Here is a 21907-nt window from a genome sequence, read left to right as displayed (position 1 = left end):
AACAATTTATTCCATTGTCTTTTGTAGTTTTACCAAAAAAGCTTTTTTTCAGAGAGAGAGAAAAAAAAAAAAAAATCTGGATTTTATTTTTGTCCAAAATCGCCCAGCCCTACTGACACTTTACACTGTATACCGGTAGTTTATTTATCACTCTATTGTACATTTTTTCTGACACTCTTATATTTATATATTTTTTGTACATTTTTTTGCACTTTTTTGTACATATGAGACATGCCCCATTTATCTGTCTATTTTATTTTATTATCCTATTTGATACTTTCAACGTGTTGCTGCTCAGTTGCCTTGAAATTGCCCCTCGGGGATAAATAACGTTTTTCTGAATCTGAATGTTTTTATCCTGATTTAAAGGATCTACAGTTGGAGCAGACCTCAGGTCTACAGGAAGTTTGTTCCACCGGTGAGGAGCAGAATAACTGAACGCTGCCTCACCAGAAGTGGGTCTGGACGTGGCGCCGGGCTTGGGGACGGAGGACGACGCCGTCATCCCGGGCCTGGACACGGGCCTGCTGGCGGCGGGACCGGCGGCGCTGCCTCCCTCCCTCTCCCTCTCCCTCTCCCTCTCCCGGCGCTGGCTGTTGTAGGAGCTGAGGTTGGGCTCGCTGTACAGGTCCACGGTCAGCACCTTCCCGTAGGTGGACGGGTACAGGGACGGGGGCAGGGCCCGGCCCGGCTTGGAGACGGGAGCTTGAGCCGAGCCGCTCTTCCTCGGGACCGGGTTGGGGAGCGTGGGGCTGCCGGCGGGGGACGACCCCGAGCTCTTCCGGCTCGGCTTGGCCTGAGCCGCCAGCGTGGGCCGGGACGCCGGCCGCGGCTTCTCCTGCCCCGTCTTCTGGACGGAGCCGGGCCGGTCCTGGCCGGGCTTGGCCGGAGCCGGGGGTCTCTCGGGGGGCTGAGCTGACGGAGGCGGGGGATCGGCTTTCTCCTGACCGTCTGGATTCATGGAGGTCTCTGGTGGTCAGAAACAACGAGGCAAAAAACAAAAACAAAGTAATTTAATAACTGGCCTTTTCTTTGGCCAAAGTGCAGTTTTATGGGGTTTATGCTGGATGTGCTGACATTTTCATTGTGCGGCTTTATGATTTCTGTGGTCTGCAGCCTCACATGCTGAGCGGAGGAGACAAATCAGCAAGAAAACATTTGTGAAATAAAAACATCACATTCAGAGAAGTGCTTACCCGGGGAAAAAAAACAGCCGGCATCAGCAAATCAGACGAGCAATGCTCCGTATATTACAGTTGGTGTTATAGACTCTGAGCCGCTCAGAGAAACATAGCAGCTGTTTGAACCGACTCTATAAACTGATATCGCAGATGACGGACAACGTAAACTATCTGAGACTTGAAATATCTTTTTTTTTTTTGGTTCTGGTGGAGGGAACGATATCAAACATGAGATAAGATTCATTATTTGAAACAGGTTAAGAATCCGAGGGCTGTAGCTTCACAAGCCTCCTCTCTCAAGAGCACGACCCGGCTGTAAAAACAGCTTTAAATAAGCCCAAACTAAAATGTGGATTCGTCCCAGCGTCCGGCTCCTACCTGGTTTGGGTTTGGGTTTGCGGCCAGGTTTCCCCTTGATCCTGGGCGTGGTTTCCTCCGGCTTGGCTCCAGCCTCTTTGCCCTCCTTGCTGCATTTGCGGGCTCTCCTCCTGGAGCAGCTGGACACGAGCAGCGCCGGGGACGGTTCAGCACCTGGGGAGGTGAAGAGTTCACATTTAATCCGTGACAAGCACTCAAACACGAGCGCTTGTTCACCGCTCGGCCGTTCGTCACGCGCTGCTGTCACGTCTGCTTCAACCTCAGAGCTGAGGTTAAATGTCTGGCTGTTTTGTGAAGATTCATGGCCACTTATGTGCAGGGAGAGGACAAAAATACATGCAGGAAAAGTACATGTAAAAGATGTAAACCGGTTTTTGGGAGCTCAGCCGGAAGACTGGATGTAAAAATGCTATGAAATAAAGGTCTGTGTGCACATAAAGTAGCGTGAAAAATGACAAACACTCCACAATTCAGTAACTTGGGGAACGACCTCTAGCATAACTTGGTCCATCTATCCATTTTCTGTATCAGTACGGGTCACAAGGGTCTGCTTTCATTACGTTACTTCAGCTTGTTGAACATTGAGGGCGTTTATTATTTAGTTTGAGGTCTTTTTAGCCATTGTGTTGATTCATCAGCTTGGGATTTTTGTCACATTACATGATGTCAGGTTACCAAATACACGTCTCAGATTTAATTCCAGCTTTCTTCGGTACACGTGGGTGATTCAGTGAGAGCCACAGCCCACATCCCTGACCCTCCACCACCGCGTTAGGTGTTTATGCCATCATGTAGCTGCGTTATACCCAAACATTTCCGCTTTAGTCGTCTGTCCAAATAGCAGAAGCTTCCACCCGTCCAAACTAGCTGTACTTGTAATTTTAAAGGGGACCTATTATGGCATCTAATAACTATTTTAAACAGGCCTTGAATGTCTTAAAAACAAGCTTTTGATTGTTTTTGCTAAATAAATTAGAAATTCAGCCTCTGAGCCATGTCTTTATCTTCCCAGTCTCTAACCTGATTATCTATGCAGGATTCTGAGTGGGCGGGGCTATGATAATGAGGCTCTGTGCTGATTGGCTGCCTGAATGATACACGGCTACGAAAAAATGGCAGAAGCTCCGGCCGGCGGAGTTTGTTGTGTGCGTAGTTTCACGCATCGGAGGCCAACCTATGTAAATTGCATTTTCATTACGTAACGACAGGAGCAGAATCTGAACGGCTCGTAGATCCACATCCCACTGGACGGCTCATCCGCTGCAAAAAAAATGGACTCCTAAAAGCTTGGAAATACTGTGACACTGGCAGCACAGTGATTACCAGGTGGATTTCTAAATGGAGGAAAAGAGCGAGGTTGGGAGAAACGGGTGTTTCTCATTTGCCTCTCGCCTGCTGACAGCTGGGACAGACTCCGGCCGCCCCGTGACCCTAAATAGACTGAAGTAGATGGAGAAAACAGATAGATGGATGACCTTTGAACCCTTTCCTAGATCGATGTGCAGCAACAGATGCTCCTCCAAGATCACTGTCGATGTATTCCCACCGTGGACACGTACGTGTAAGCTGCAGCACCCGCTGCTGCTGCACTCTTCATTTCTCTGGGAGCAGTGGAGGCTGTGCTCAGTTTTCCTCTGCAGATCAGTGTGTGTGCTGCTCTTTCTTTAACCAGCGCGTGCATGTGTGTGCATGTGTGTGTCTGTGTGTGTCTGTGCGTGCATGTGTGTGTCTGTGTGTGCATGTGTGTGCATGTGTGTGTCTGTGTGTGCATGTGTGTGCATGTGTGTGTCTGTGCGTGCATGTGTGTGTCTGTGTGTGCATGTGTGTGCATGTGTGTGTCTGTGCGTGCACGTGTGCAGACTCACAGTGAATCTTGTAGTCCGGCGGCAGCAGTCTGATATGGGAGAGGGGGATGCGGCCGGTGTCGCCGTCGTCAAACTCCACCGTGATAAGGTCGTCATTCTCATCGATATCTGAACTTCCTGTTGGGGAAAGTTTGATTAGCAGGTTTTGGTTTGAACACAACAGTAAAGGCTGCCGCCTTGTGCAAACAAGAAGTAGGGGTTTCCGCTTGAGCAAAAGTACAACTGTAAATCATACGATTGAAGTTTTGGGTGTGTTTGTGTGTCTGTCTGTCGCACCGTTGACGACGGTTCCTGGGTAAAGACAGCGGTACTGCTGGCTCCAGTAAGCGGCGATGCGAGTGCCCTCTGGGAGATAACGAACAGACGGAGGCTTCACGTCAATGATCTGCAAACAAACAACAAAGAAAGTGTAAATGCATCGTGGAACGAGCGACAACAACAGATCTCTCACACGTCAGCGCGCCGGCCGGCTCACCGCCTCCTGCAGCAGTTGTTCCAGGCAGTAGATGTGCGGCCGGTTGCCCCGCTCCCCCTCCACCACCACGCTGTATCTGCCGGGAGGAAATGTGGGAAGACGGGGCAAGGGGTCAAAAGTTTGAGGTCACAGTGCAGAGGCTGTGGCTTTTAATTACACCGCTGGACGGTTTCCAGAGCTCCGGCGGCTTATTGTGATTGTCTCTGAGCCGGAGGGTGAAGGATAAGGACGAGAGCCGGGGTCTTATCTCCATTCAGACTGCTTTGATGTTTAACAGGCAGAGGAATGTGATGTCTTTAACCGACTACAATAGCAGAACTTTGACTCTGACTAAGATATACGGACAAGGAGCCAACACCCACAAGACTCCGGCTTCGGTTTGTTTTCTTTTAATTACAACACTGGATTTCAACACCAGCCAAAACAACTAGATGACTACTCTGTGTCGTGCTTCATGTTACTTTTTATCATCATGTGAAAGTGGGTTTCTGCATGTTTCAATAAACACTTTTTGACACATAAGGTGACATCATTGTTGTGGATCTGTACTCACATGTCGGGGGAGTGCACCGTGTTCACGTGTCCGGCGTACAGGAGCTGGTCGTCCATGGGGATCAGGACTCGGAGTCCGTCCACCAGGGAGTCTTTATCCAACACGCACTGGACCGGAGCTGGACACCCAGAACACACCCGGCCGTTAATCACCCTCTCTGTGTGTGTGTGTGGCGGCAGAACCTGCCGTCTGCGTGTGGTGGATACTGACCGGGAGTGGGAGTGGGGGGCGGCTCCGACACGCTGCTGCTCCGCGGCGGCAGGAGCTCGTCCTCGCTGAAGCTGCTGTCCTGGTTGGGCTCGAAGTCTTCGTCCGCTGCCATGCTCTCCATGAGCCGGCTCACGGCGCCTCTGGACGGCTGCGGAGACACAGAATACGTTTACATGCAGTCACAATTCGTGTTATTGCTAATATTCCGTTTACTGAAACATTCGGAATATTCCGTTTACATGGTAATTAATCATTTAGGATATCTGGATCAAACCAGCGACGCACGGAGAACGTCATGACGCAATTCCCATAATTTCCGCTTGTTCTTCCTGTATCTAAATTCAAAACAAATGCTGCTTCGCACAACTTTTCGCTCACCTTCTTGTAAATCTGGCTATCCCCGTACTTTCTACCGTCTACAAATGCCAAAATGTTCATATCCTTCATTACATTTATGAAGTGATTAGTCTCCTCCTCACTCCAAAAGTGTGGCCTGGTCTTGGTTTCTCCGTGTTTATAAGAACTTCCTGAACTCAAAAGACCAAGATTCCTTGTGAACAGAGCATGCGCAGAAAACAGATTCATGTTCCGTTTGATGGGGATATCCCGTTAGGTGTTTACACAACCGAATATTCGGGTTTTAAAAGCAGTAACCCAGGGGTTATGAGCAAATTCGGGTTATTCAAAGGGGTTATTGGTGTTTACATGGCCGCGCAAATTCGGGTTATTGCCAATATTCGGGTTTTAAAAGGGTTATTGATGCATGTAAACGCAGTCACAAACTCCACGGTTTATGCAGCGTTTGGAACTGGACACAAAAGATTTCTGCTTTAATTTTTTCCAACATAAAACTGGAGCTGTCGCTGGTGGTCGATGGCGAGCAAGACTTTGCTAATAATCCCAGGAGATAAGAGGCATCTTGCTTTCAGTGCTTGCACACATTAACATCCACGGTAATCGCGCTCTGATCTGCGATGGTTTGGCTGCTCTGTCGTGAACCCACTCACCTCCCGGACTTTGCGCTTGGCTTTGGGTTGGGTGCGGCGTACCGGGCTCAGGCTCAAGGGTGCCGGAGCATCGGGGGTCGGGCTGCACATGGAGGACGGACTGCCAGGCAGAGGAGAGTCCTTCGACTTCTTTTTCTGATTCGAGAAAGTCAAAACACACAGAGATAACAGATAGAGGAATCAATGACAGCACCAAGGCTCTTGTGGACAGATTTCAGTCTCTACACAGAAACACCCGGGCTGCAGCGCTGCCTGCAGTCGTCCTTTCTTGTCAACGACATGACACAGACAGCAGGGGAGAGCTGCAGTGACTGAAGTTGTGGGAAACCCCGCTGCCTCTCTGACACACACGTCGCTGCCTCCAGAGCTTCAAGGAGGGGAGGAGTGACACAGTCACAGCAAAAGACACAAACACGAGAGGGGGAACGACAAACGGATGAATAGCTGACGTACTTTCACTACCGGTATATCTTTCCCTTCCCGGCTGGGCGGAGTGGATTTGGTCCTGGAGGCGGGCTTGGGCGTGAGCAGCGGAGCCGAGCTGGAGGGTTGGCAGGAGGAGGTCGGCACGGGCACCTGGCTGGCCGAGGTGGTGGCGTCGTGGAGGAAGATCCTCTCGCTGCGGCGCCGGTTCCAGCCGTCGTCCTCGGTGAAGCCCGCGGCGCTGGAGTGAGCGGAGAGGTCGAAGCTGAACCTGCGCTGCGTCCGGGCCGAGGGCCGCTGCTTGGCCAGAGGCTTGCGTTTGACCGACAGCGCCTCGTCCCGCTTGCTGGGGCTGGTGTGGTCCACGCGGCGGGTTGCCGGGGGCAACAGGGGCAGCTCGGGCGCAGAGCGCTTCCCGTGCAGCAGAGAGGGGAACTTCCTCAGCCTCAAGTCTGAGCCGGAGTCCGACCACTCGCACTCGGATGACCCTTCGGACGAGAGATCAGAATCAGCTTTATTGGCCAAGTATGAACACGCTAGACGGGGAATTTGACTCTGGATATTTCGCTCACTGTACCCAGATTTAAAAAGTGCAAGCAGTAAATAGACAAATGGCTCTTATTAACATATATAATTTTTTTTTTTAAGTGAAAGGTGCTGCAGTATGAGGTAGACATGGTTATTGAGGTGCATTGTTACAGCTTATGATTTTGGTTTTGTTTATGGTAGATGTGAAGATGCCTCCCATCTCATTCACACACACAAGCAAGAAAGCGCTGATTTCTCATAAAGCAACATCCTCCTGGAGAGGACTAACTAAGGCCCTGTCCCAATACTATCACTACCCCTCGTTTTCATCCCTACCCCTAAATTGTGTGTTTTCCGATGCTCACTAGTTATCTAGGGACAAAAAAATTTCCCAGAATGCTTTTCGTCGTCATTTGCGAACTGAATCCAAAAAAAAAAACATGGCGGACATTTCTTATTTTTTAGTGAATAAAATCAATATTTTGAGTTAGTTTCTGCATAAAAATGCGTTTTGATTACATTTCTAGCGAGAAATATATATTTAAATTTTTATAATATTCACTCAGTGAATGTACATAATCAGTCGTTTGCCCATTGCAAAGTCTTTTTCAAACCTCGCCAGAAAAAAGGCTGATTTATGGTGCCTACGCCGTAGGCTCTGCGTCGATTTAACGCAGAAGCATAAATCAGCTCCCGAGCCGCCGCCGCCGCTGCCCGGCGGCTCTTATCGCCGATAACATCAGATCAAATTTCTTAACAGGCGTTATTTGGATAAACTGAGCCCAGGTTGAGGATCTTAACGGTTGCTTTTACACCTGAAAAAATATTAAAACTTAATAAAGTGGCATATTAACAGCACTACAGCTGAAATTAAAACAGCTTTTGGCTCTCAACTTCCTGATTCTAGGGGTGGTGCTGAAAGTAGGAGTAGTGGGAGTATTGGGACAGGCCCCTAGGAAGATTTCAAGTGCCCTAAAATATGTCCCTTCTTTTTTAGGGGTAGTGATTGAAAGTAGGGCTAGTGAAAGAAAGTAGGGGGAGGATTGGGCCTAATATTTCTGAATGAAATCAGTTTACCCTGCATGCTTTGCCTGCTGCAGTGTTTACCGTGGTGGAGGAGGCTCAGTGGGGTGGAGCTGACGGGGAGCGCGCTGGCTGCAAACCTGGCCAGCAGACCCAGCCCGCTCTCCTCACAGCCGTCCTCCTCGGAGTCAGACTCATCCTCCTCCTCGTCCTCCGAGGTTTCTGTGCCAGAGAGAAGACGTCAAACTCACAGACAAACATGTTTTGCAGCATAGCATCTGGGGCAAAGGTAAAGCATCACTTCCTATTGTTACGCCCGTCCCTCAGACACAAACGCACCATCAAGAGGACAAATATAAAGCCACGACTGGAGCACAGCGGGCCGCTGATCTAAGCTGTAACGGAGAGAAGGTTACATTAACCCCTGCAGCCCGTCTTCACGCTGAAGCTCTGAATTTACCGCATACATGCATGTGAGCCACACTAAAACACACACACAGACACAAGCGGAGGCTGGGTGAGCTGAAACCTGGTCTCACACACCATTATTTTTATTAAAAAGTAAAGTGAGGAAAAGGTGGGGGGAAAAAAACACGTCCTTTTCCTCAGGAAAGCCAGCAGAGCGTGTGAGGAGGCAGACACAAGTGCACACACAGACAGACATTCTGCTGGTTAGTGTGTTGCTGGTAGTGAGCCGTTAGGTCCATGGCAGCAGATGAGCAGGAGGAGCGTCTCCTCCGGGGTTAGTGTTAACAGCAAGGGTGGATGCACAGTGCAGCAAAACCTCTTCACTTGAAGCTTAAAACCATTTATTAGTATTACTGTTAATAAAGAGAGACTTAAAGTAGTCAGGCTTGTTTTGTTAACCACTTAAACTTGTTACACCGGTTTAAACGAGCTCTTTATTTTCTCAAAGCTCTGACAGACAAGACAAAACTTGAAGCGAATGTGGTAAATACTGTGTACTGTGAATCCCCCGTGTTAACGGCAGCAGACGTTACAACAAGCAGGCACTGAGAGGACAGCCCTGTGAGGCCCCTTGATAGAATGCTCTTATATGGTTTGGAGTAACCATGGTTACGTCCACCTTCCATCACTCCCTTAAACTTTTAAAAAGCCATCAGGAGTCATGAAGATGGGTCAGTGGGCGTAACCATGGTTACCACTGAAGACTACGGTGGCCGAGACCCGCCATTGCTGAAAATTAAAGAAACGCTGCAAATAAAAAAAACGCTTTGCAAATAAAATAAACGCTGCAAATATAAAGAAACGCCGCTGCAAATAAAAAAAAAAAACGATGCAAATAAAAAAGCCAAAACGGAAGTGAATTACCGGGGACTATTTTTGCCGATGCACCGGTGTTTTTTTCGTGAGAGGAGAAGAAGAAGACGAAGAGGACATAAGTGAAAAGGAAGAAATAAGAAGCGCGAGGAATAAGAACGAACGAGAAAATAAGTGAAAAAGTTAGTGTTCAACGTTGCTACGTGTAATTTTTAATGTGCAACACCGGTGCACCGGCAAAAATATGCCCCGGTAATTCACTTCCGTTGTGGCTTTTTTATTTGCGTCCGTTTTTTTATTTTATTTGCAGCGGGGTTTCTTTTATTTGCAGCGGGGGTTCTTTACATTTGCAGCGTTACTTTTATTTGCAGCAGTGTTTCTTTTTGTTTGCAGCGTTACTTTTATTTGCAGCGGCGTTTCTTTTTGTTTGCAGCGTTACTTTTATTTGCAGCGATGTTTCTTTTTGTTTACAGCGTTACTTTTATTTGCAGCGGTGTTTCTTTTTGTTTGCAGCGTTTATTTTATTTGCAGCAGCGTTTGTTTCTGTTTGCAGCAGCGTTTGTTTCTGTTTACAGCGTTACTTTTATTTTCAGCAATGGCGGGTCTCGGCCACCGTAGAAGACCTTCAATTTGTGAGGAAACAAAAAAAAAAAAAACAGAAAAACAAGACAAATGTTTATGTGTATGTTTTTCTGCATAGTCCATGTTAGTGTTGAATAATAAAAGTAGATAGAGGGAGGGGCACTTCCTACTTACAGAGCAGGTGACAGGGGTGTGGCCTCAGGCAGGGCGGGGCAGCGCAGCGGCGAGAGCAGCCTGGCCTAAGACTAGTCCGGCTTTAGCACGGTCTAGCTTAGGCGAGGCCGTAGCCGCGGCGGAGAATGACCGCGGCGAGGGAGCGTAGGCTCACGGCTGCGCTAGTCCTTGCCAAGCTTCTCGTAAAGTCGCGGTAGCAGCAGCACAAGCACATGGAACAGGCTGAGAGACACTCAAAGCATCATGGGTAGGGAAAGGAGGAGGGGTTGAGGGCTGGGAAGACAGAGCGAGGTGTCTGAGAGAGCAGGGAAAAGGGTTATTTGAAGGTTTAGTAGACACACAGGAGGAGCTCTATTGTCCAAATATCCCCCCGAATCTCTTGTAATTTGCTTCCACCACAACATCAACACCAAGACACATAATCAATAACCATTTAGTGGGATATAAATGTAGCTAACTCTTCTGAAAAGAAAAATAACATGACAAATCTACTATCATTTTATCCTGATCCAGACAACTGTCCTTCCAATCAGATTAAGCCCTGCGCTCCACACCGACCTCCGGAGAGCTTTCCAACCTTTGCCAGGAGAACTAAAGGGATATTTGACAAACAGAGCACTTTAAAGGATGTGTGAGGTGCAGCTGGACAGACTGACAGAAACAGACAAACAGATGAAGCAGACACAAAGACCACAGCACTTTGCAATCTGTACCAATCAATCAACACCTTTAATAAAGCTTATAGATACCAAACGGCAATACAATTTTATCAAAAAACAAAAAACAAAATCTCACAATTTCAAATTCTTTGTACAAATTCTACAAAGACATTTTTGCAATCCAGGCAATAACTCCATAGATAAAGGTAAACTCTTCAAAAAAGACAAAAGAAAAAAAAGAAAAGCAATAACCAAACACTGCATATTTGCAGAGAAGCCTGCAGAGAGAGGTAGAGATCGTCGAGCTAAAGCACAGCGTGGAAACGGCTACTTTAGCAAAAACCATACAAAGACACAAGTGTGGGAGCCTCTAAAACGCACAGTCTCGCCTGACTCGACAGTGAACGGCTCGGAGGTGTAAGATTTGGTCAGTAACCTTGGTCGAAGGAGTCGTCGGAGGAGCTGAGGCCCGCCTCCTCCAGCAGCAAAGATAAGTGCTTGTGTTTCTTCTTCTGAGACTTCTGGCGGGACAGCAGGGACGTCGGCGACGACATGGAGCGTCTCTTCCTGGCCAGACCGCTGTGAGATCGCCTTCCTGAGAGAGGAGGCCAGCCCCCCCCTCGAGCAGAACCGTGCTCCTCTGAATCAGAGTCTGGTGTGGAGAAAGGGCAGTTATTCACAATGACAAGAGGATTAAAAAGAAAGAAGAAAAAAAAAAAGTCTGAAAACAAAGGGGATTTCTGCTTGACCTCAACGTTACAGCCTTAGAAACATCTGCAGAGATTCAGCGGGCTCAGCGCGAATTACTTCTGAAGCACTGACTTAAGCAAGGTCGACATATCGAGATGACCTGATGACGCTGACCCGGTTAATACGCTCATGCAGAAGCTGCACAATGTCAGTCGGGCAGTTCTCAAGATAAAGAGGGACATGCACAAGCTTAAAATGAGGAACCATAATAGCATTTTAGTCTGCAAGTCAACCGGCAGCTGCTACTTAAAGGAAGAAAAATCTAAAGGAAATTGTATAAATATTAAAATTACTCTAAAAAATTACTTGTATTCAATGGGATACTAAAATAGTAAAGAATTAACGAATAAAAAAGCTCATCTGCGGTGTCTGCAAGCACCTCCCTGAACACACATGCATGAAGAATGTGAATGCCATCAGCTAAAAGCAGCAGCTCCACTGTCTGTGATACATGCTGCATTAATATTAGCAGAAAATGTGGCATTAGTTTTCATATGAACCCGTAAGCAAAGCTAGTATTCCTCTGAAGTTACTCACTGTTGGAGCAGCTGCTGAGTTCTGATCTCACGGGAGAGAACAGAGCAGTCTTCTTCTGATCTTTCACCTTCCTGACCGTCTCTGAAGAAGCTTTGGACGCCACCTTGAGTTTCCCGGCTTTAACGGACGAGTGCATCCCTCGCTCCTTCAGTCCACTTCCAGCAGACTTGACCTTGGACTTCTCCAACTTGGCGCCGGAGGAAAGTTTGCGGGAAGTACCGAGGCAGCTGAGCTGCGAGAGAGACAGCGCTCTGTCCAGGTCCGAGGCCAGCTGCTCCTGCTCGAACACGTGGCCCCGTTTGGCCCGCAGCACCTGCCAACGCCATCAGAGACACGTCAGTAACGGACACATCAAACATACACGACGCCGCTGTCGGAGTCCACACGTGCCTGTGAGGGCGACCTACCTCCAAAGTGTGGCTGGCAGACGGCTCGTGGTCGTTCCAGCTCTTCTTTTTTTTCTTCTTCTTCTTTTTAAGCCTCATGCCTCCACTTCCCGTCTCCGTTTCCTCTTCATCTCTGGACACACGGAAGCGCTTCCTCTGTCCTTCCCCGGCCTCGGAGTCCTCGGAGTATTGGACTGTCCTACCAACCCTGGGGGAAGAAAGGATTTTAACTAGGATCATTGTTTGTTTCAGACTTTATTGGAATCGGAAGTTGCATCCCGATCAGGGATCGGATATGTATTTTATTCTCATTATTTTGATCAGCGCATCAAACAGCTGATGGAAAAAATGCAAAAAAACTGGTATCAACAAGCAACAGGTCCTCGTAATTTTGTTTGACAACGCTGCTAATATGAAGAAAGCTCTGGGTGAGGTGGGGGTGGCGAGTGTGGCCTGTGTCACGTAAAGTGAGTTCAATAAAGTTGTTTGTTTGTGGTGATCTGGACATGCGCACACTAGGGATGGGCGGTATGGACTAAAAAATGTATCACGATAATTTCTGGCATTTATCCCGATAACGATAAAAATGACGATAAAAAAAAAAAAAGCAATTCAACTCCATCTTTTTAACTATAAATCTATCACATTCAGTCTTTGGAGCCCCCAAAACACTGCTCTAAATAATACTAAATGCTTCTAAACTACACCAATTATTACACCACTCAGGAGCAGCTGTTATATATAATATGTTATATATATAATATATAATGTAATATATATAATAAATTACTTGTATAGCCATCCTTTGTGCTCACTGTTTTTTTGCAGACTCTGCATAATAGATGATGTTTGCTCCTCGTCACTCTTTTTAAATCCAAACCAGTTCCAGATAGCGGAGCTGGAGCCTCGTTTAACAACGAGCTCCTCGCTCTCAGATCCGCCTTCCGCCATGTTTGTTAAGGCTGATTTATGGTTCTGCGTTTAATCAACGCAGAGCCTACGGCGTAAGTTACGTGGCGATGCGCACCGTACGCTGTAGGCTCTGCGTTGATTTAACGCAGAACCATAAATCAGGCTTCACACAAAAACGTCATCAACAGGAATTTATCGTTTTTACCGTGAGATGACGAATTCTTACCGTGACTCAGAATCGGATCGGGGCCAAAAAAACCTGATCAGGAAATCCCTAATTTTAACTTTTCCAAGACGGAGCGGAGACATAAAAGCAGGAAAGCATAATAAAAACAGAGGAACACTCACTTTCCAGCCCTGCTGTCCAGCTTGGGGAGCATGGCCAAGTGTTTTCTCTTCCTGGGTCTTCCTCTGCCCCTCCTCGTCAGGCCTCTCCTCTCGTCCTCCTGCTGCCGCCGCTCGCTGCCAGAGACGTTGAAGAGTTTTAGGTGCGTGTTGCCCGGGCTGACCAGGAACGGGTGATTAATTCCTCCTGTGTGTGAGCTGCATGGCCCAGCGCTTACCTCTTGTCTCTGCGTCTCTGCAGCTTGTTCAGCTCTCTCTGCTTCTCCTTATATGTCCTCTGAAGCTCTGCCAGGCGAACGCGGTACTCCACTTCCACAGCATCCAACATGTCCACAGACATTTTACCATACAGCTGCACAGACACACAGTGACAAGAAGAAGAAAGTGAGAATTACATCCCAAAAAATTCACAAACTGACGACATGAGGGGACATTTTTCTCAATCTTACCGGCTCCTCCTTCCTCTGCCTCCAGCTGTATTTCTTGTTGGGGTCCAGCGTTCTGGGCAGATCGATGTGGGACTGCTTCTCTATGGCCTCCAGCAGGATTTGTCTGCTTGCTTCAATCAGACAGTCCAGGCCCTCTAAGGTCAGGTCTGAATGGAAAGTACAGGATATTGAAACATCAGATGACTATTACAGCCAAACATAACCAGAGGTGTCAAGTAACGAAGTACAAATACTTCGTTACCTTACTTAAGTAGAAATTTTGGTTATCTATACTTCACTGGAGTAATTATTTTTCAGACGACTTTTTACTTTTACTCCTTACATTTTCACGCAATTATCTGTACTTTTAACTCCTTACATTTTAAAAACAGCCTCGTTACTCTATTTCATTTCGGCCTTTAAAAAAAAACTATCCAGTTAAATTGCTCCATCCGGATAGAGTGAATTTGGTTGTGGTTGTTTCAGATGTTCTTGTCCAGTTTTGTTCTTACATCCGTTCCCTCAGATTCCTGCAACTAAACTTGGATGTACATTCCAATAAAGGTTAGGATAAATGATAACATGCCTCTGAAGTTTGACTTTTTGCACCATTACAATACTTATAGGCAACTAGTCATCATATCTCCTGCTCTCTGAAACACATGTTAATGCTCAATAGTACACATATATGGTTCTTTAATATATTTGCATTATACTAAGATGCATTCATTTTCAATGGCTTTTTTCCCCCTTACATTACTTTTACTTTTATACTTTAAGTAGTTTTGAAACCAGTACTTTTATACTTTTACTTGAGTAAAAAACTTGAGTTGATACTTCAACTTCTACAGGAGTATTTTTAAACTCTAGTATCTATACTTCTACTTGAATAATGAATGTGAATACTTTTGACACCTCTGAACATAACAGATCTAAGGGTTTATCAGGGACAGCTTGCCTTGCTCTTGGTTCATGTGATCGATTTCTTCCTGGGCCATCTGGCTGAGCAGGGCCATCCCCTCCAGCGCCACCATCTCCAGCAGACCTGCGCTGCTGCCGTCTGAAGCCACCGGAGGATCTTCTAGCTGGGACGTGAGTGTCGGGGCAGGTGGGGTGCAGGGCCGGGCCTGGGCCATCTCACTGGCTGCTAGCAGAGCCAGCATGCCGCCCATGGGGTCGTCTGGGCCGAGGAGGAGTGGGAGTGGGGAGCAGGATGCTGGAGGAGGACAGGACGGAGGTTCACACACGCTCCCTCTCTGAACGGGACTGAGGGGGCTGGCTGGACTTCCAGGCAGCTCGTGTTCACACACAGCGCTGCTGCTCTGCTCCGCTGACACGCACATCGGCGACAGCTCCTGCCCGTCTGAAACTGCCGTGAGGACCGGTGGGTAGTCTGCTTGGTCTGGTTCCTCGCCGACTCGTGCTTCAGACTCGGCTTCTGCGTGTGAGGGGTGTAGCTCGTACGGTGCCTGACACGAGTACGATAACACTTCGCTTTTGATTGAACCTCCGTCCTCCTCTTCCTCGCTCACTTTCCCCCGCCCCTCGCCTGGTTGTAGAGGAGGGCTGGGGATGTGCAGAGGGACCGGCTGAGGCAGGGGCTTGGAGTCCGGCCTGTCCACCTCCATTTCAGGGGTGCAGCTTTGCCGAGGAGGGCCGAGCAGCTCCGGTCTCCCATCCAGCTGAGGGAGCTCCTCGCCGGGTTCCTGTTTGAGGAAAGACCCCGTCTTCGATGCCTCTAGCTTCTGTGGTCTGACGTCAGCTTCTAGGAGCCTTGAGCGGCGATGAGCGGAAAGCAAAGGGGCGACGGATGCAGGAGAGCAGGTGCGACGTCCTTCTGCGATGTCTGGTGTGGGTGCCGGGATGTGATAAGGGGGGAAAGATGAGCCGTATGGGGCAGTGATGGATTGGTACGGGTAACCTGGAGGAAGATCTGTCAAAAGTGAAAATACAGACATTTGATCAAAGTAATGCAACGGTCAGATTTATTTATAGTAAATCTAAAAACATGATTCTCACGAGGTACAAAGAGGAAGGGGTTTAGCGGGGTATAGGGGCCTGCAGATAACACTATTGGGTGAATGGGTAGATCTGTGTATATTTATGTACAGAAATGGGCTTCAAATTTATATATATATATATATATATATATATATATATATATATATATATATATATATATATATATATATATATATATATATATATATATATATATAGTGTAAATAAGTATATTATATAAATATTTATATGGGCATGTGTGTACAAATATATAGAAATATTCAACTATGTGTATGTATGTATGCATGTATAAGTATGTGTGTGAGTATAATAATACTAATACTGTTACTTGGCAGTGTAAGTACAGTGTGTGAATATTTATAAATACAGGTTAAATGATCAGTGAATGGGGGTAGGACTAAATAAGTTTACACTTCTTCTTACTCCTTTTTTGGCACATGTAAATCAAGATAGCAAGTTTTAAAGGATGAAATTCTTTGTTTTGTTGTTGTTTTCTTAAACTTCACATAAAGTGTTGTTTCTTTTTTTTTTTACATGTACAAAAAAAACAAAAAAAAATCAAATAGTTTAAAAGATTCTGTAATTTTGCACATCTACCCTCATTTGGCCACCGAGGCTCAAACGAGATCTAAACAGAGCCATGAGCCAGAGCACTCTTCACTTCTGCAATGACAGGAAGCAGCTGACCTATTAATGATTAAGCTCCGCACCACTCACCAGAGTATAAACCTTGAAAGGGCGCAGAGGCCGACTTCTGCCGCTCTCTCTGCTCCCGCCGCCCCCCCTCCCCGTCCTCCGACAGCTCCTGCTTGGGCCGGCGCGGCGAGGACGGGGGCGGCGAGGCCGAGCGCGGAGAGCCCGGGTGAGGCTGGGGCTTGGTTGCGTGAGACAGGACTCTCTGCCCGCCCTCCTCCGACTTGAGCGTGGTGGCGGGAGAGGGGATCTGGGGCAGCGGGGTGAGCGAGGACGTGGAGGGGGTCGGCGATCGGGAGGGGTGGTGGGGTTTGCGGGAGTGCAGCACCAGCGAGGGCGATGGGGAGGACATGGAGGAGGGCCGGGATTTTGGCTCAGCGTTCCGCTTGTCCGCTTTCTCGTCCACGTCTGGCCGATGCTCGCTGGCCTTCAGGCGCTCCTGGAACACGGCAGAGACCATATTTCTGACAGATGACACACGTTCTGTTGTGTGCGCTTTATTTAGACTTCTTCGGCCAGTTTCCTTCTGAAGATGCAGGATGTGGCCGTTTACCAAAGGTGTCACTTAACGTTATTTTCATACAGCTGCAGACAAGACGTGCAAGTCAAATGACTTTTCCATTACATATTAAGTCTGAGCTCCACCTTTAATTTTCTCGTTTTTTTAACTGCAAGTGTATATTTTTTTTTTCAAACTACTTCATTGTGCATTTCCACGCACGAGGAGCTCCCGTGAAGTAAGAGCCAAGTCAAGCTGTGACAATAGTCATATCTGTGTTGTACGTCTATCTGGGGTCGTGCAGGTGGATACATTAACATTCTTGCATGTACATGTTTATTTAAATGGAGGCTGGTATTGACATGAATGTGGCAGGGTCAAGCGCCAAGTGCACTTACGGCTAGCTGTGCATTCCTCTGGTAGTCCAGGACCTGCTGCTGGATCATGATGAGCTCCTGCTGCCGGAGCATCTGCTGCTGCGACAGGAGCTGCAGCTGGGCCGCGTGCTGCAGAGAGCTGCCTGTACCGTACACGCCCGACCACACCGGGGCTCCACGCTCCAGCACGTCACCTCCTGGACACGAACAAAAAGCAACACGAGGAACAAAGTCAACATTTTACATTATACTCTGCTTTCCAGCTGGGAAATGTTATGTTTGTTTAAATTACTTTATTCTCCTCTGATGGGGAAAAAACATTATTTTTCCAATTGTATCACAGGATTCTTGTATTTGCACTGTTGAGCAGCAGAGAGCAAACACCTCCCCACTGTCCACAACACCATATGAATGCTATCAATATGTGTTTTTTTCCCCAGGCAAATACTAGCATCTGTCTCAAAATAAAAATCCTTCATCACGTATTGATGCTCCGTGCATTTATAGTCTAGATTTCATAACTACATATGTACAGAGACACAGAAGTGACAGCTTCAGTACCGTAATGTGGCATGGGTTCAGAAGGGATCACAATCAGCTGTCCGGTCTGTGTGTCTCTGGCGAACTGGAGGTGGGGTATGGTGCTGGGCAGAGAGGACGGGTAGCCCGGGGAGAGGGTCTGGTGCAGCGACGAGGGCCCCAGGCCTGAAGGGACCAGTAAAAATGAGGAGTGAAAACAGAGTTAGAGGTGTGAAAAATGCTCCGGCAAAACAACTGAAACAACAGAATGAACAGATGGAGGATAAGTTCCCAGCTTAACTAAACCCAACATTCGCCCAGCCTTCTCCTTCGTCACTATTTGAGCATAACTCTGCCACAACTGGGAACAAGCACCAAATTTAGCTGCTTTCAGAAGATCTGGGTCTTTTTTTCATCTCTGTGTTTAGCCTGAGCCGCCCTCGGGGAGCCATGTATGAGCATGCGCCTCTCCGGCTCATGTTTTCTGAAGTTATTTGTAAGCTTGCATAAATATGTGATTGTGTGTCTTGGCGCTGTTATTTCTGGACAGCGGGGGCGTAGGAGAAGCGGGTCTGGAATGTCCTGGAAAGATCAGGAATGTCTCCAGCCCTTGACCTCAGCAGACCACGCTGACAGACCATGAGACCACGCCGCCGACAGACACCTCCCGTTGTTGGGGAGCCAATTAGAAACACGACCACGTGTGCACGTGGAAAACCTGCACACACGTTTGACAGTCCGCCTTTAGCATCTGGCCTGAGAACTCTGATGACAGACAGTGAAGTGGATGCCGGCTGCAAAGGTCGAGAGTCACGGGTCCATTAAACACTTTGTGTTTCTCCAATGCGTGCTTTTGAATAATCATTTCATCCTTTTCTACCCTTCATGCATCTAAACTTTGCACTAATACATTTTATGCCATCTGTCATGCAGTAAGAAATAAGCACATCGGACATTTTTCACCGTTGATTGATAAAAGATGGCTCATTGTAGTAGTCTTCTTTCCAGCTCTGAAGCACGCCAAATAACTGATCTCCCAACAAAGGCCCTCAAATTCTTGAAATTGCAGAGTACACGCCTCCTTCAGTGATGTGGAAAGGTGCCACAAGGACTGTCGAGTACCATTTTCTAACTATGAAATTGCAACAGTTTCTAAAGCGCTGCCGTCGTGAGTCTGTGCACGCACCGTACGGGCTGCCGGAGAGCCACACCGGAGGGTTTCCGGGTCGGGGCATCCAGGGGTGAGAGGTCAGAGTTGAAGGCTCGGGGGGCCACCGCCCCGTCCCTGCGAGAGCTGCCCCTCCCGTGACCATGAGGTTGGGAGTCATGAGGCTGGGGGTCATCATACTGGGGGTCAGGCCCGACGATAAGGGAGCGTTGTGTATCTGGGAAAACTCAGGTAGATTCTTGGACTCTCTGGGAGGAGACAGGACATCTTTAGTCAATGCTATTTGTAAAAAGTAGATTTTATGGCTTATAGAAGAAAAATTAACATGAAACTGTCATTATTTTTGTATTTGCCCTGTGATTTATGTTTGAACATGCGTGTCGCTCCTTCACCTGATCACTTTCTCTCGCTCGCGCTCCAGCCGGCCAGCCAGCAGTCTGTCATCGTGGTGGCGAGCGCGGTCGTCCCCTCGCTCCTCATCTGGGATGGGTCCAGGCAGAGACAACATTAGATACAGATGTTTAGATGTGGATGCATTGGAGGGCTTAAACCGGTTCCCACATGCAATAAACATTAAGAGCATAAAGGACTATCACGTTAACCCTTGTGCTGTCTTTGGGTCAAAATGACCCAATTCTTCCTTCCTTCTTTCCTCCTGCTCTCTCCTTCCTTTCCTCTTTTCCTCCTTTACTCCTTTTTCTTCCTACCTCCCTTTCGTCATTTGTTCCTTTATTACCTTCTTTGGTTTTCCTTCCTTCTTTCTTTCCTTTTCTCCCTTCCATCTTTCTCCCTTCCTTCCTCCCTTTCCTACTTCCTTCCTTCTTTCCTCCCTCCCTTTGTCTCTTCTTTCCTTTCTCCCTTCCTTCCTTCCTCCCTTCCTTTCTCCCTTCCTTCCTTCCTCCCTTCTTTTCTCCCTTCCTTCCTTCCTTCCTCCCTCCCTTCTTTTCTCCCTTCCTTCCTTCCTTCTTTTCTCCCTTCCTTCCTTCTTTTCTCCCTTCCTTCCTTCTTTTCTCCCTTCCTTCCTTCTTTTCTCCCTTCCTTCTTTCCTCCCTCCCTTCCTTCCTTCTTTTCTTTCTCCCTTCCTTCCTTCCTTCTTTTCTCCCTTCCTTCCTTCTTTTCTCCCTTCCTTCCTTCTTTCCTCCCTTCCTTCCTTCCTCCCTTCCTTCTTTTCTCCCTTCCTTCCTTCTTTTCTCCCTTCCTTCCTTCTTTCCTCCCTTCCTTCCTTCCTCCCTTCCTTCCTTCTTTTCTCCCTTCCTTCCTTCTTTTCTACCTTCCTTCCTTCTTTTCTCCCTTCCTTCTTTTCTCCCTTCCTTCCTTCCTCCCTCCCTTTGTCTCTTCTTTCCTTTCTCCCTTCCTTCCTTCTTTTCTTTCTCCCTTCCTTCCTTCCTTCTTTTCTCCCTTCCTTCTTTTCTCCCTTCCTTCCTTCCTTCCTTCCTTCTTTTCTCCCTTCCTTCCTTCCTTCCTTCTTTTCTCCCTTCCTTCCTTCCTTCCTTCTTTTCTCCCTTCCTTCTTTTCTCCCTTCCTTCCTTTCTCCCTTCCTCCCTTCCTTCTTTTCTCCCTTCCTTCCTTCTTTCCTCCTTTCCTAACCCAAAGACAGCACAAGGGTTAACAGAGTGAGAAAGGCAGAAGTAAAGGACACCCGTCATGAGCTATACAGAAGCATGACACATCCTACAAAAAAGAGAAAAGGCTGGAAATATGACGTTTGGCTTCAGTGCGTGTTCACACTGTACAAACACGCAGAGAAATGAAGTGACAGCTCCACTCTTCCCGTCAGCTCTCATCAACCAACAGTGGAGGGCCACGTGAGACACATTAACGTCCAACCAGCCTCTTCCTACTGCATTCACACATGTAGAGCCTTCAATCCATCCTGCTTGATACGAGGACCTGTGGCAAAAGGCGGAGAGCAAGAAAGCAGCCCTCATCCAGGCGGCCCAGAATAAACATGAGGCTCTCCGCCCCGCACTCTCCCTCCGTTATCCCTCCTCCATCTCATCAGTGCAGCCTGAAACTCCCTGAGCAGCAGAAGGGTTTAAAACATGTGTGCCAAGCCCTTCAGGTCTGCTCTCTGTGTGTCTGTGTATGAAGCCCCCCACCCCTAAAAAAAAAAAGAAAAAGAAGAGGGACAGGATACTTTAACAATCCCCGATATGCTCTGTGGGAAAGGTTTCTGTTACCAAGGTTACAGAGAGCCTGTCCCACATGCTTCCCTCTGCATCAGAAAGCCTGCTATCAGCACTGGGCTCCTCTTCTTCTCCTCCATCCATCTCTCACTCTTCTCCCTTCTTCACTTCCTGACAAACCTCCCTCTTCCCTAGGCCTGTTGAAAAATTCGATTTTCAAATTCTAAATCGATTCTCATATTAATTTCTAAAAATCGATGTGTCTAGAGATCGATTTAAAAAAAAAAAATCTTTTTTTTTTTTTTTCTCAATCATTAAAACTTGGTATTTTTTTGTTTTTGCCCTAAAAAGGAATTTCTTGTTGGACACAAGAATAACTGGTGCCATGTTTTTGCCTTTAAATATGTTTAACGGTATGAAAACATTTAAGTTTTCAGTTATAATTGCACAAATTGTCTATATTTCATTACTTTATATACTGTTTTGGGGTTACATTTGCATAAAATGCTCAAAACCAAATTCTCAGCAATTAAAAACCGAAAAAGAACGAAAATGGAAAAAATAAAAACGGAATGTGGGAAAAAATTAAAACGATTTCATATGTCCTCCGTTTGCTGCCCTGGATCTGTTTGGTAATTCTGACCCACGATGTTTCTGAAAGCAGTTCTATCAGCATTCTGGGAGCTGATTGGTCCTTACAGCATCATTAGCTGCAATACTTGCTGTTTAATCTCAATATAATACTAGAATTAATATTTTGCATAACTACAGTCATATAATTCATGCAACAGCTCAAAAAACTGTTT

The 21907-nt window shown here is 47.2% G+C and overlaps 1 protein-coding gene across 4 annotated transcripts in view; it reads right to left on the bottom strand.

The window, feature by feature from the left end:
• The window catches only part of tnrc18 (trinucleotide repeat containing 18), a 50899-nt gene that overhangs the window by 7947 nt on the left and 21045 nt on the right, over positions 1–21907 (bottom strand). For 3 of the 4 annotated variants that reach the window (XM_061710940.1, XM_061710941.1, XM_061710943.1), the window contains 22 exons: positions 19368–19455; positions 18994–19223; positions 17850–17993; positions 17310–17485; positions 16437–16851; positions 14656–15630; positions 13719–13864; positions 13488–13621; positions 13273–13386; positions 12034–12220; positions 11627–11939; positions 10776–10991; positions 7698–7865; positions 6123–6580; positions 5670–5804; positions 4663–4810; positions 4453–4570; positions 3900–3975; positions 3701–3809; positions 3425–3541; positions 1560–1712; positions 451–969 (listed from right to left, as the gene is read on the bottom strand). In XM_061710940.1, coding sequence (XP_061566924.1) covers positions 451–969; positions 1560–1712; positions 3425–3541; positions 3701–3809; positions 3900–3975; positions 4453–4570; positions 4663–4810; positions 5670–5804; positions 6123–6580; positions 7698–7865; positions 10776–10991; positions 11627–11939; positions 12034–12220; positions 13273–13386; positions 13488–13621; positions 13719–13864; positions 14656–15630; positions 16437–16851; positions 17310–17485; positions 17850–17993; positions 18994–19223; positions 19368–19455 — 5139 coding nt within the window. The remainder of the gene's footprint in view (positions 1–450; positions 970–1559; positions 1713–3424; positions 3542–3700; positions 3810–3899; positions 3976–4452; positions 4571–4662; positions 4811–5669; positions 5805–6122; positions 6581–7697; positions 7866–10775; positions 10992–11626; positions 11940–12033; positions 12221–13272; positions 13387–13487; positions 13622–13718; positions 13865–14655; positions 15631–16436; positions 16852–17309; positions 17486–17849; positions 17994–18993; positions 19224–19367; positions 19456–21907) is intronic. The other variant, XM_061710942.1, reaches the window with a different exon arrangement.

The sequence above is a fragment of the Cololabis saira genome, chromosome 21, assembly GCF_033807715.1.
Source record: "Cololabis saira isolate AMF1-May2022 chromosome 21, fColSai1.1, whole genome shotgun sequence".
In the NCBI taxonomy this organism is placed as follows: Eukaryota; Metazoa; Chordata; class Actinopteri; order Beloniformes; family Belonidae; genus Cololabis; species Cololabis saira.
This window is presented reverse-complemented; position numbering and strand designations above follow the sequence as displayed.